The sequence below is a fragment of the Lissotriton vulgaris genome, chromosome 7, assembly GCF_964263255.1.
Source record: "Lissotriton vulgaris chromosome 7, aLisVul1.2, whole genome shotgun sequence".
Classification (NCBI taxonomy): domain Eukaryota; kingdom Metazoa; phylum Chordata; class Amphibia; order Caudata; family Salamandridae; genus Lissotriton; species Lissotriton vulgaris.
In genome coordinates, this window is record NC_141695.1 from 623,340,897 (window position 1) to 623,355,072 (window position 14,176).

Sequence of the window (14,176 nt, forward strand, 5' to 3'; positions counted from 1 at the left end):
CGAGTTCATCTGCATTTCCAAGGCTCCTGTTTTTCTTCAGTCCTAAGACTGTTTTTTCCGTCAGGGTAATATTATTTCCTTTAGTTTCCATTATCATTTCTCTCCTTTCAGTTCTGCAGTTGTCTGATTTCCTTTTTTTGTCCTTTTTCTGTACTTGCAGTTCTATTCTCCTGCAGGTTGGCAAGCTTTCCTCAGCCACTTTTTAGAAGCCTCAAGTTTCTTGTTTCTCAGCATACCATCTTCAATCAAGATCGGCATTGACATCTTTGGCAAATCTGACAACTTTACTCCATTCTTTCCAATGTTTAGTCTATCATTGGCAGAAGAGAGTATTGAAAACAGGGCTAATACTCACATCTGTCTCTTCAAGCTGACAAATCACGTCTAAAAAAACAGCAAAAATAAGAGAAAATTACTTCTATAAATCTACACTAAATATTTAGTAATCGGCAGCATGGGTTGGCATGGGTTTGATAAAGTATGTAATTGAAAATCTATACCTCATCGGCAGTTTTTCACAGGTTGTGATGGGATACAAGTAAATCTTAATGGTAACAGTTTAAAGACAAGGATTAAGGATATAAAATAATCCTGTGTACATTCAACATCAATATATTGCTAAAGGAATCAATTGGAGAAATGTGGCTTTATAAATGTGGAAGTTACAATTTTTTTATTGGGTCAGTTTTGTTACAATGACAAGAAAAAGATGATTGGAGCATCCTGTCTTTTCTTTATCCCATGCTTGGTCAGAGTCTGAATGGGATTAATCAATACTTGAAACTGATGTTTTAGCAATAAAGCCTGGTCTGCTCCTATCTGTGGATGGGCTCTAGAAAATCATTTCAAATTCAAACTGATCATTGGAATTTGCAAAACCTTCAATGCAGGCAGAGTTAAAACGCTATGTGGGGATGTGTATTTGTGCAGGATGATTTTATAACCACTCACAAACATATTATTACAATTTTAACTTGTGCTCTTTCCCATTGTTATCCTGCGACATCACTTATGTATGATCAGGCTATAGTTGCTTCTTATTGAGTGATTGGAATTGCTTAGTCTTTTTAGACAGAAAATGTCACAAGAATAGATGGAGCAGAAGGCTTTAGAATATCTCCATCTCAGGACATAGGTATATAGTTTGACAAAATGATTTGGGTATAGCTTTGGGGATGTAATAAGGATGTGTCATGAGTTTGTTATTTCTGGCCATAGAGGAGTTAAGACTACCATAGTGGTGCACAGTTCATTTTAATATCCAATATTATGTTCTTGCTTGTTCCTTTTGTACCTTACTCATGTCTGTGCATTTTAACTAATATGGATATTTACAACCACTAGCTGTGGCTCCTGAGCCAATGCATACAATCTCTACAGACTTTATAACTGATTTTCTGCCTTGTGAAGGACGTCAAGCAATAATTGTTACAATGGATACTTTTAAAGAATTTTTCTTTTTCTCCATTGATCACGTTACGCACCCAAGAGGAAAAAGCTTGATGTTGTTCGACGAATATTTTTCATCTTCATGGCTTACCACATACCATTATTTGATTTCTGCTAAACATCCACAACATTTTTCTTCGTTTTGGAAAGCTCTTTAGAGGGTCTTGGGAGCTGAATCAATGCTTTCTTCGGATTCTCATTCTCTGTCAAGTGGCCAAACAGTGCACCAATCAAAGTTTGCGACCGTATCTTCAATGTTAATTTAATTCAGCCAAGACCTACTACAGAATTTTCGTACAGTAATTCAACTAATAACGCTACCAAGGATTCACCTTTTGATTCTAAATGAAGTTTTCATCCAAACACGTCCCCTTGGATTGAGCCTTTGATTTTATCATCAAACTGAAAAAACATGTTTCTGAGCTTATGCTGCTCAAAGACCAGAATGAAAGAACATGCAGTTGAATCAAGAACAAGTTCCTCTCTTTTTGTCCTAGAGTTAAGGTTAGACTTTCTTCTCGCTTTCTTCCTGTTCATACATTCTGAATCAAATTTCAATCAAACGTTTTGGCTTATTTGTTATCACTCATCAGATCAATCCTGTGGTCTTCTGGTTGAAATTGCTGTGCATTTAGAAAATGAATTTTGTCTGCCATTAATCTCAATTCAAATTATATGTCTCAGATCCTTATCATCAGCCTCCATCTGAACCTCTGCCAGTTGTGCTACAAGGACAATCAGAATATGAACAAAGACATATTTGACAAATCTTCATTTCTTGATTCATTGGTAAGAATTTTCATTTAGTGAGATGCTGTTGGAAGATCCTTCTTCTGTTCATACTGTCATGCTGGTTTGTTATTTCTTTCAAAAAAATCTTGATAAACCTGCAGCTTCATGAGCAAGGTATACCGTCACATCTGAGCCAAGGAATTACAAGAGACTCTCTGTGGTTAGAGAAAGACTGCACAAACCACGCACTCAGACGATATGTTGATGGATGCCACACCCAACGTGTGGCTGCACATCACTAAGGCAAAGACCCAGCTAATGAGTCTGTGATCACAGTGACCAAACAGAGTGTTCTATGATCAGCTGGCGCTATTAATCATAATTGCTTTGGTTGAAGGTGGCGGAGTCCAGAAGCAGGCAAGAGTGTCCAACTTGGTGTTCTTTGCGTATTTAACCAATACAATTATTCTGAAGAAAGAGGTGTGGTCAAGTCTAAGAACTACGCTTCCAAAGATGGTGCATTGTCCAGAGAACTCTAGTGAAGGGATATTCTGAATCCATTTATGAGTCTTTCCTGTGATGCCATTTAGTGTTTGTATCATAGATAAGGGAGGCAATCACAAGAGAAATATGTTTCGCAATGCATTTGTTCATCACTTTTCATTGCTCTCATTGTCCACTTGCTCTCTATTTTTGTTCCTGATTTTTGCTTCTTGCAGATGGATTCCATATGGATTCTTCTTGTGAATTCTTTGGTGCCACTCTTATGTTTATGTTTTGTTATTGCATGGCTACCCAAAGGCTTCCCTGTGCTGGTGAGTAATGTGCTGAGAGTAGGGCCTCTGGTGCATTAACAAGTTTCATCTTGAAGGAAAGTTCATTTCCCAGTGCTCTGATACTGGGTGGAAGATCATTCCACAACTTTGGTACTACGTGTGCAAATGATCTTCCTCCCCATTTCATCCTTTTTACCCTGGTTGAACTGAGGAAATGAAGATGCGAGGATCTCAGGTGTCTAGTTGGAACATAAATGGCTTCCAACTCTCTGAGTTTTACTGGGCCCTTGTTATTTATGGCCCTATGAGCAATAAAGAGGGATTTAACTTAATCCTTGCTTCAATTGGGAGCCAATGCAGCTGTTTAAGGGGTTCTATTGCGGCGACATAGGTAGGAACCCTTAGAAGGAGCTTTGCTGCTGCATTTTGCACAGGCTTAAGTACCTTTATTATGTATTCGGGTGCGCCCACATGAAGTGAGTTGCCATAATCCAGACGGGAAACTATGAGGGATTGAATGACCGTTTCCCTTAGATGCTCTGGGATCAATACCAGTATCTTCCTGAGCATTCAGAGTAAAGAGAAACAAATGCCAGACAATTTATTTGCATGGTGGTCCATTGCTAGCAAATAGTGCCACCAGATTACCAAATTTTTTATCACTGATTTGGGAATGGAGGTGGCGGCTTGTCAACAGGCCAGCTGATCAGAGGTCTGTGTATGGCCTGATTTCCAAGGATCATTAATTCCGTCTTTTCACCATTCAGCTTTAGGCAGCAGCTTGACATACAGCGGTGCAGTTTATCCAAATAGGGTGCCAAATGTTTATTTCCTGGATTAGGGCCTTCTGTAAGAGAAACAACCAGCTGGGTGTCATCCGTATAGGAGACCGCTGAAAGGTTAAAATCATGCACTAAGGTGGCCAGCTGGCGCACATATAGGTTGAACAACGTGGGGCTGGGAGTCGATCCCTGAGTGACACCACAAATCGTTGGAAAGCTGTCATAGAGGCAGTCTTTGTCCTTGACTTGATAGGATCTGTTTTCTAGATACGAGGTGAGTCAATCTAATCATGTGCCCTGAATTCCTACCTCTTCTCTCTCTCTGTCTCTCTCTGAACTCAGGAGGAGTTTGGTGCATGGCTTAAATTGCAACATAAATGCTCATCTTCATTCAAGTATTATCAGATTCCCAAGTAAGGCTTTTTACCTTTGTGTTTTTTTCTCCAAACATGGATCACTTTCGAGCAGACATGACATCTTTGATATCTATCATGCATTACAGGGTGGCACAGTGGCTACTGGGTGGAAACGATTTCTGAGGAGTAATCAGACAGACTTTCACTGTATCCACTCCTTGACAAACAGACATCTTGCTAAAACTGAGACAACAAGGGAAATTGATTATGTAGGAGTTCGGAATGTGTATGATTATGCCCAAGTATAGGAGTTGGCTCTTTATCCAAGGTACTTTATAATACGGTTTTGCAGTAATGTCAAAGGATAAAATTTCTTTCTGATCCCAAAAAGAGATTAAAAGGCATTTCCTTAACCGGTCCCAAAGCAAGAGGCATAACAGCTACAGTTTGGACATTTTCAGGCTCCTTCATGAAAATACTATGAATGTGGTTCTTCCAGTGGCGGCCGACATGGTTTGCAAGTGGCAGGGGGGAGAGGCTAACGGTGCACAATAAAAAAAAGATATATATATAATTTTAAAAACACTTATCTTGCTGCACCGGGTCACACGTCTCTGCTCCTGCTCTCCTCGTCAGACTGAGGCACAGGAAGCACAACCAGGCTCCCCTGACCAATCACAACGCTGCAATGTAGCATTGTGATTGGTAAGCACCCAGGCTCTCCCGACCAATCCCAACACTTCAATGCAGGATTGTGGTTGGTTTTGAGTGTCCTGGTTCGATGCTCAACCAGGGAATGGGGGCCTGGACTTGCTCTCCATGCAGGCTGTATTACAGCTTGCATGGAGAATGGGAAAAGTGCGTAAGACAGCTTTGGGCAGTCCAAGAGATCCGACCAAACACTCATTGCGCACTTAGGAGTAGGCAAACCACTCCTCCGCTGCCCTACTCCGAGAGCAGAGCAGCCCTGGTCAAATCAGCAGGACACATTAAATGATAATAACTCAAAGTTATTATCATTTTATGTTTCCTTTACTTTGCACTGCTAAAAAGCAGTGGGGCGACGCTCCTCTGCCATAGCGGATGAGCCGCCCCTGGGTTCTTCTCAGTCCATTGCTCATCTACAAATAGTCCAAAGGCTCGGCAATTCAAGAATGCAGGGACCTGACGATCAGCTCCTCCTTGAGTACTAATGGCACGATGAGGAGGGACAAATGGAAATCGGAAATGGTGGCTGAAGAACCAATAAGGGAAAGGAAAGGTACACCTGTCCCATCTTCCTTCGCAAAGGGCTGGATCTGGTGTTTTCCAATGCGTTTTGCTGATTCACAGGTTCGGTTCAAGCAAAGTGCCTGGCCTCTCGACAATACTTATACAAGTCTTACTTTCAAAGGTTATCGTTTTCCATCTCATAAAACGGTCCTCTAACATTTTCAATTCGCATTGTCTTTTCTTGAGTAGCTGCTGCTTCTTCTGCTTTTGGCACGTTGTTCATTTAGATGATGTTCAATCAGGAGACACGTCATATAACGCAGATGAAGGTTTGGGATAAGATGAGCTAATTAACTCATCCTTAATTTATCTAAATTATTTGCCTACTTTCAATCCATGATGTTTCAGGTGGCTAATAGTTGGAAACGAGATGCACTGGAAAGGACAGAAAACATTCTTATTTGAAAATGTACTATTTAAAACAGCCTTACAAAGATTGTATCAGTTATTCCAATTTAGAACGATCTAAAGCAAACTAAGCAATTCAAAACTCAAAATGAAAGGTGAATATCAAAACATTCCTTCAGTTTGGTGGTATCACCTGCAGACTGAGGCCCACTCAGTGGGACTGCGAGGAGGCCAAAGGTTCTGGCAGTCAATGCCAATCTTAAATCAACTATAATTCTTGAGCTTGCTGTATTGCACATTGGACCAATTATTGAGAATGGTCCACAACACCAGCTTGATTAGGATCCAACACTGCTCCGTTGCCAGAACCAGGTAGAGCCTCATGCTGCCAAGGGCTGGACATAATAGAATTTCTTTCTTCTTCTGCCTGAAGTAAGGGTGCCATCTTCTTTCAGTCAGCTTCTGTTTTTTTATCATCAGAATTTGTATTGATTTTATGCTCAGGTAACTGGGATAGGAAACAGTCCAGAGTACGTAGCATTCCAGTAAAATAGCAATATGCGTTAGATAAGGAAGAAGCACATTTCAATCATGATCTAGGTCAAATGGCGACCGCCACCTCCCCCGTACCTTCTCATGTGTAGAGGGCAGCCCCTAACAATGTATATTGGTACCTCCATCTTAGCACACCAAGTCATTGTGGAGCACCATTCAACTAGCGTTGGCGGCTGCGGGCCGTCCAAAATCCGCAATGTACCACTTGACGGTCTCTGTCTCAATGCCAACCAAGGTGCGCTCACCTCGAGGACCTCCCACATCATCTAGAATGCCCAACAGACCAATGTGGGAAGAATTGTCCACTGGTCTCTCTAAGATTATAGACAACATGCTGAAAATCCAAGACTAATATTGTGTAATAATTGAATAATGGCAGAAAGAAATCCCTATCCTCGCTCATACATCTGCGGCATGTGGGGATAGGAATTACTCCCATTTTCCACAGCTCCAGAGGGGTACAATAGGAGACATATAAATATTTTAATTAGATCAAACAGGGGTGGGAGGAGATGAGTAATATACCTGGGGGCCATTAAGGCATCCTTACAATCATCAAAGGGCCGTCCAGTACTACCATTTATTCCAGAGGGCAACAAAGGAGTCCTGAGAGTTGAAGACCAGTGTTTTGTATATGCTCAAGGCAAGGCCTTACATTCAGTGGTGATGAGAGGGCGTGAGATTCAAGTGGATTACACTCCGGTATCTCACACAACTATGATTGGTACAATATTAGTGCATGATGCAGCTTCTGGTATCTATAGTGTTGTGTTTTATGGAGCTCAAATTCCCCCTGAAGGACCTGGAAGGCCTGCATTTGTGACCCAGCCCAGATGTCCTTGAGTAAATAGATACTGATGAGGTGCCACCACTCACACCCTTCCAAGACAGAGACCTGGGGGGGCCAATTGCCCAACCAGTTGCATGCATAGGCCTGCATAGGCCTGCGGTTCCAGCGAGTCCAGCGGAAGGCCCATCGCCAGCACAGAAGGCTGGCCTCATAGTTTCCAAGATAAACTCTGGAATGGGGCAACTGCATAAAAAACACAGGATGTGTTGTCGGCCCAGAAAAGAGACCTCCAGGCAGACGTGGTATTGTCAGGACTCTTAAACAGCCAATCATTGATTATCTGGATGTGCGAGACCCAGCAATACAAGCCGATGTCAGCCATCTCCATTCCACCATCATCGGGATATTGAACGCATTTCTGTAATTCCAACCTCAGGACCTTATTTGCCCACAAAATGGAAAAAAAACACTTTCAACACTGCTGCAAACCAAGATTTGAGGACAAGCAAGAGGAAGTTTTGAGGAGTATGCAGCAGTTTCAGGAGGATATTCATTTTAAAAAGCACCACATGGGCCAGGGGATTGATTGGCAAGTTCGACCATCTGATCAGGTCAAGACGTGTACGATGCAGTGTGTGCCAAAGATTGAGGCTCCAGACCTAAAAACACCTCTAGGTACTGGAAGCTAAGTCTGAATAGGGAGATGGCACTGCCAGTCAATTACCCCCCCACCTGCCCTGCAAGGGGACTGGAAGTCATTTAGACCAATTGATTATGAGCATGTTTAGTGTTTGGTGGAGTAGGAGGAACATTGTAAAGCATCAGTCATCCTGGTGGCCAGACTTGTGGTTCTCCTGCCCAGTTGAGTTACTGTTGGCAGAGCCTCAGTTGGCTTCGATGATAGTAACCCCTAATTTGGTAGTTTGCCCACTACAGAGTCACTGGGCCATAGTGGCAGTCAACCCACACTACTGACGGTGAGGCAACCATCAATGATTTTCCTGGTCACCATGGGAAACAGAGTAGAATAGTCTCAACAGGCAGGATAAAACTCCCTACGCCTCGCATCCACTTTTTTGTTTTTAGGTCTCGCCTACGCAGCGTGCATGCGCTACGTAGGAGGGCCTTTAGCCATTGCTCTGCTCATTTTCAAGCACACACTCGTGCTTGTGGCAGCAACCACCTTGCGGAGGCGAGCAGTGGTGCCCCACAAGCATGAGTGCAGTGCTTGAAAATGAGCAGACTGCTCTCAAGCGCGCACGCGCGCCTCTCTCCTCACCCACACGTCCCCGCATATTATTTTTACTTGTTATTAATTATTCTGTCCCACTTTTCATTTGCTCCATGTATTATTGGCAGCGCATGGGGAAGGGCAGGGGCAACAGGCCACAGTGGTGGCGTGGTTTTGCAGTAGGAGTATGTTACACAATTGCAACAACTTTGTGCTGGAGGCGTGAATTTGTTGTTTCATCATGCACTGCACGGCTGTGCTGCCATGAAGTCTGTGGGGTGTCGCTTTCCTCTGCTTTCCAAGATACTTTTTTTCTTTTCGTTCTTTGCCCCGTTGTCATTGGTTGCTTTGTTGTCATTGCTTGCTCCTTCGTTGTTGCCCTGTCCCCCCACCACTTCCCACACATCGCTGAGTGCTAACTTGCTTCACTCATTGCTTGTTTTAAATGCATTCTACCACTCCATAAGCATGCACGTGTTTTTGGGCGGTCTGTTCTTCTCCTGTGCATTCCTTCAGCATAATTACTTTCATAAAGAGCCTCTAACCCTAATTCATTGCTTACACCAGCTCCCATGCACACTCATTGTGCGTTGCACGTTTTAACATTTGTGTCTGTCCAGTGACGGGGCATTGACACTAGCAGTTAACTGGCACTATAGAACAAAGAACTGCTGAAGGCAGCTCAAATTCAAAACCAATTTGAAGCTTCAGAAAATAGTTTAAATTGCTTGTAATATGAGCCTTTTCAACATGACTCTTCTTCAGTGCGTGTCTCTGCAGTTCCTTCCCAATCCCCCATGCTGATTCCAGTCCTTATTTTACTTTCTCTAAAATTAGCCACTCTCATAGCCGAGACTGATTGGCTATGCCAATGTTTTTTTTCCGTCTTTTAGAGAAAACAAATGTGCCTTGAGAGTTTGTTTTTTCTAAGCAAAAATGTTTGCTGGGCAGGCATTTTAAATATGGTGCCCGCTAGCAGACCTGCCGTGCTGTTGGGAGAACCGCTGCAATGGCGGTTCCCTTCACTGCACAGAGAACTTTGTCAGGCATGCGAGGGTCTCAAAATAAGATGGCCAGACCTCCCACCAGGGAGGCGGTGTACCTGGCCTCTAGAGAATTGGTGAATTGTCCTCCAGGTCTAAATAACCCATTAACAATATTCATTAGTTCAGTTCCAGAAAGAAGAGTGGAGTTCTAACTTCGGAGCATAAGAGTATAAATTACGTATTTTATGACAACTTCATGGGTAGATAAAAGAAGGCCAATAGTTGTAGTTACAATGGGAAGAAGCGATCTGTAGAGAAATTTATAGATATAACCTTAACCTACTCATTCTCAGAAGAATATGATAGAGATAGTTATGAAGCCAAAGTGCTTGCTATATTTGGTGTGTGTGTGTCTGTGTATCTGTGTAAATGTGTGTGTGTGTCTTTGTGTATCAGAAGTGTTGCATAGTTTTGAACAGCTATTTTATTAGGCTTGTGAGTTGTAATCCCATGGTTTTCATTGAGTGTATGGTGATGGGTAACATTCTGGATGGAGGCAGTCGTGGAGGGGCGCGTGGATACTTTAGACTACAAGGATGGGGTGAATGTACACCAGCAACCATTGAGAGGGTGTCAAGAAGTCATAAAATGGAACAATGGTTGGGTGATACGAAGAAGATGAAATATCGAAGAAAGTAAGGACATTGATGGGGAAAGGATGAGGAGGCTGGGGTGGGACGTTGACTTCGGTACCCTGGAATGAGTAACACATACACGGGGCGGTTTCGCTGGTTTATTATACACATACGTCATTGCAGTGGAGATTGGGGACACTCACCTAGTAACATTGAGATGGATCTGGACGCAGTGCCTGCTGGACACCCAGAGAAAATATGTCTGTGGGAAAACAGAAGGTTAGAATATACTTCACATATTTACAAAACATCTGGTGGAAAGCATAGATGTGTTGAGTCTCTTCCACTGCATCCCTAAAGAAGAAGAGGCGTTAAACGCCCTGCACTCTTGGAAGACCATCAGACATAACACAGGAGTAAAGGTGGTTTTGGCTGATGTAATCCATATTTACACAACATCCAAACATGCAAAGCTTGGTACATGATAGGGCCAGATGTGAGAAGGACTAAGCAAACTCAGGGAGGTACAATGTGATTTTATTTTTATTCTGACTAGTAGCTTATTACACTCAACAAAAAGGTTTGGAAAAGGTGAAACGGTGTCACCCTAAAGAGCAGCGAAACGCAACAAGACACAAACACTTATTTCTGCACTCAAAAGCATGCTAGAGTGTGATTTCTCTTGCAACAAAATGATAAACTGATGGGACGAGGATCCTGATCCATGTAACAGAATCAAAGAAATGACAAGTTCCCAAGCGCGAGCTCCCAGCTGCCTTCTGCCTGCTCCAGAGCGGGAATGTGGGCCGACGTCTCTGTCAGTAGCAGAAGCCATCGCTTCTCCACAGAAAAGCAGCCAAACTATGCAGAAACATTTAAACTAATACAAATCCAAAATAAAGTATTGCAAGCCAGCGGTTACCCCCGGGTCTTCCTTAAAAATTGTAAATAAAGCCAGCCATTTTAACATCTCTGGACTTCTTATTAGGGGGTTCTTTCGTTTCTGCTGGTTTGTTGCCTGTCAGGAGAGTTTGTATGGTTTGCAAGGCTGGAACTCTTTAGTTGAAGATGTGTGGGGACCGTCTGGACAAAGGAACTGGTGGTTACCTGCCTTGTGGTGGAACTTCTCTGATCAGTTCCATCTTCGGGATAACTGTGGCTGCTGAGGTGGGCCTACGAATCCACTGTGGTTTTTTTGATCTGCCAATACTAGCACGCGGTGGCCATCAGGGGAGTAGCAGAAACCTGTGTTCACTCTCTCCCGTTTGTTTTACAGCATGGCTCTGAGAGGATGGTGGCAGCTCTATCGTCAGCCTCAGCAGGTTTGTGGTACATGTGGTCCTGTGACAGTTCTACATGGGCATGGCTGCCATGAAAACAAGCTCCTTACATTGTCACCTTAATCTTTCCCATGCCTTGTTGTCCATTACATGCAAGTTTCAAGAACGATCCAGTCAGTGAACACCTTACGGATCACCAGACTTGTGCCTCATACACAAGCCCGTGCTGGGAAACGGTGTGTTGATTTTTAGGTCTCGCTAGAGCCCAGCGCATTCGCTGAACTAGCGAGATATTTAGTAAGCCGCTTTTGGAAGTGCTTCCAAAGCGGCGACCAGCTTACCCTCACATGCACAGGCACGTGCACGAAGTGCACAGAACTTTATTTCGTCGCACAACTCGCATTTTCTTTGTTATTACTTCATTTCGCGGACCGGCCGCGCGGCCAATGCTTCTTTTAGGTCTGCTCACACTGGTTGAGACTCTATAACTATTACCTCTCATATGGAGGGCCCAGCATTGGTGATTTACTGGGAACAAAACCTGTGACGACACTTGCATTGAGAGGATTTGTATATGAGACTGCTTTTGTTTGTGCTTCCTGAAAATAGGAATAGGAGGTAAGTCTTGAGACCCATCCCTTGTATAGTGATTAGTCGCCCATGTGTACCTGCTTCTCTGGAGAAACCAGCTGATTCACTTTGTACTCGGTGGCGGGCAGACTATTTTCATATTTTGGGGTTTAAACGCCACCCTAAATGCCACATAACACCCATCATCATCTGGATCCGTCGCTCGCAGCTGCTGAGTCACGCTTTTGGCTCTGCAGCTTCTACTCCCCCAGAGCCACCCCTGTCCATGCCAAGTCACCGTTCACCACTGCGTGTCAACAGCATCTGCCGTGAGGCCCTGGCACCTGCTGAAGTCAGGCAAAACCACACGTGTGGGGGGAACTGAAAGAGCTGGAATCTACCTTAAGCTTCTCTTCTTACAGCAAGTACTATGGAATTCGACGTTCTGGCAGTTTGGGCTGTTCACTCCATGTGTCTAATTTCATTCAGAGCAAACACAGGGTGCAATGCTATAGGGGTTGTGGTGCCAAAAACGGTATTTCAAATCTGCTCCCCCAACAGTAATTTAGTTCCTAACTCATGAACAGTAAAACATTCCCCTAGTGATTTCTATATGTAAAATAAATATAAAATGAATGTGATTATATTAACACGTGGTTAACCGAAGGCTAGGCAGCACACACAAACGTATGTACAACTAAAGAGAAATATGAACGTAAATGTTTAATTATTATTTATTTATTCTAACAGAGAAAAACGACATTAGTAGGAATATTATTACTAAATAATATACTATATTGCTAAGATCGTTCTACTACAGATAATTGCCAAGTATATGCATGCTTAGAGCTGAAATTAAAAGTATCTACGTGGAGTTGCCATGCATGTGAGATCTGTGTTGCGCAAATGCTACTGGAATCTTCTGCTGCAACACCTGGCAGGCAAATAACAAATCCAGGAAGGGACATGCCGTTTCTACAGACTACACTGGGTGTGCGCTGAAGAGAAAATAGCAGGCTAACAAGACCATTCAATGCTTTGGCAGAAAGCCAAGTCACCAGGTGCTCGGGAATCAGTTAGACAGAGGCACCCACTTTATAATGTTGTCAGACTGTCGGGTGAAGAAGTGTGGCTCACTGGTTAGAAGCGGCAGACTCTGAAGCAGAGGTCAGGCCCGGGACCAGGGTTCAATTCCCGACGTGGCAGGGTCTTGGGCTCAATGTCCGCGGACTCGATAATTCTTGCCTCGGTGCCTACTCTAATCATGGGTCCCACGCTGCAACTCTGGGCAATAGCTTGCTTAATCTCCACAACGGCCCCAACAACACTGGGATGCCTGGCTTCACCTTGGGGGTGCCCAGGAGGGGCATCTCACAGGGAGAGGCAGGAAGTGTTCCACAGCGTTATACAGCGCCGGGACGCCCCGTTCCTGGGGCAGCTGTGCGCTTTACAAGTATACTACATTTACATTTACATTTAGATTTAAGCAAAATAGATGCAAACGTGTGTTGAAGGGGCACACGCATGTTTGCAGCTGTGAATATAAAGATTTGTAGATGGGCAACAGTAAATATGTGTCCGTTTTTCACCAAGGAGTTCTGACTGACATCAAATAGACAACGAGTGCGAAGCAGCACTTGAGTGAGAAGCAACACAGGGGTGAGAAGCCTACAAGGGCAAGTGGAACACAGAAAGCAGTGGTGAAAAATACGGCTGAGTGAGAGGAACACAGAGCACAGCATCATGGTGAAGAGAAGTACACAAGGGTGACTGCAGGAAAACACATGCACTCTTAAGGCATGCTTAACAAGCATTGGCATAGCCAATAGGTCTCGCTTTTGGAACTTATAAGTGTTTAGCCATGCAACAGTTGATGTTGTTGCACAAAGGATATTGTGCTGCAAAACTAAATACTTATAAGGTCCCAAAAGCAAGACCTATTGGCTATGCCAATGCTTGTTTAAGAGTATTTCTAGCGTCTCTCTAACCTCTCAAATTTCAAATCAGCAATTTTTGTTAAATATTCCCACTGGTTTGCTGCACCACAAGAGTATCTGTTTTATGCCATGGCTGCGAATATTTGATCCTTTATGACAGCCTTTGGTATGGTGGTCTCCATGAGAGTTCACATAGTCTTTCAGTGTTCTTTGCTTATTTGTTCTCCTGTGCTATATTATTTCACAGTTGCCCGGCGTGCTAGCTAATTAGATTATCATACCGGATCGTTATTTTACATTCATTTGTTATACATCTAGCATAGTACAGTTCCTGTCTCAATTCAGTTATGCAAGTTCTTCAATCTTTATTTGCTATCAAGTCCGATTTTTAATGTTTTTTTCTTTGCTTGTAGTTTCACTCCAGTAGGGATATGCAGTTCACCGCTTCATTGATTTTTTCTTTCAAGTTGATTCATT

At 43.3% G+C, this 14,176-nt stretch overlaps 1 protein-coding gene across 1 annotated transcript in view; it reads right to left on the reverse strand.

Moving 5' to 3' along the window:
• The window catches only part of LOC147702154 (proton channel OTOP2-like), a 198,243-nt gene that overhangs the window by 38,295 nt on the left and 145,772 nt on the right, over window positions 1-14,176 (reverse strand). The window contains exon 4 of the mRNA XM_086930799.1: window positions 10,116-10,174. Coding sequence (XP_086786925.1) covers window positions 10,116-10,174 — 59 coding nt within the window. The remainder of the gene's footprint in view (window positions 1-10,115; window positions 10,175-14,176) is intronic.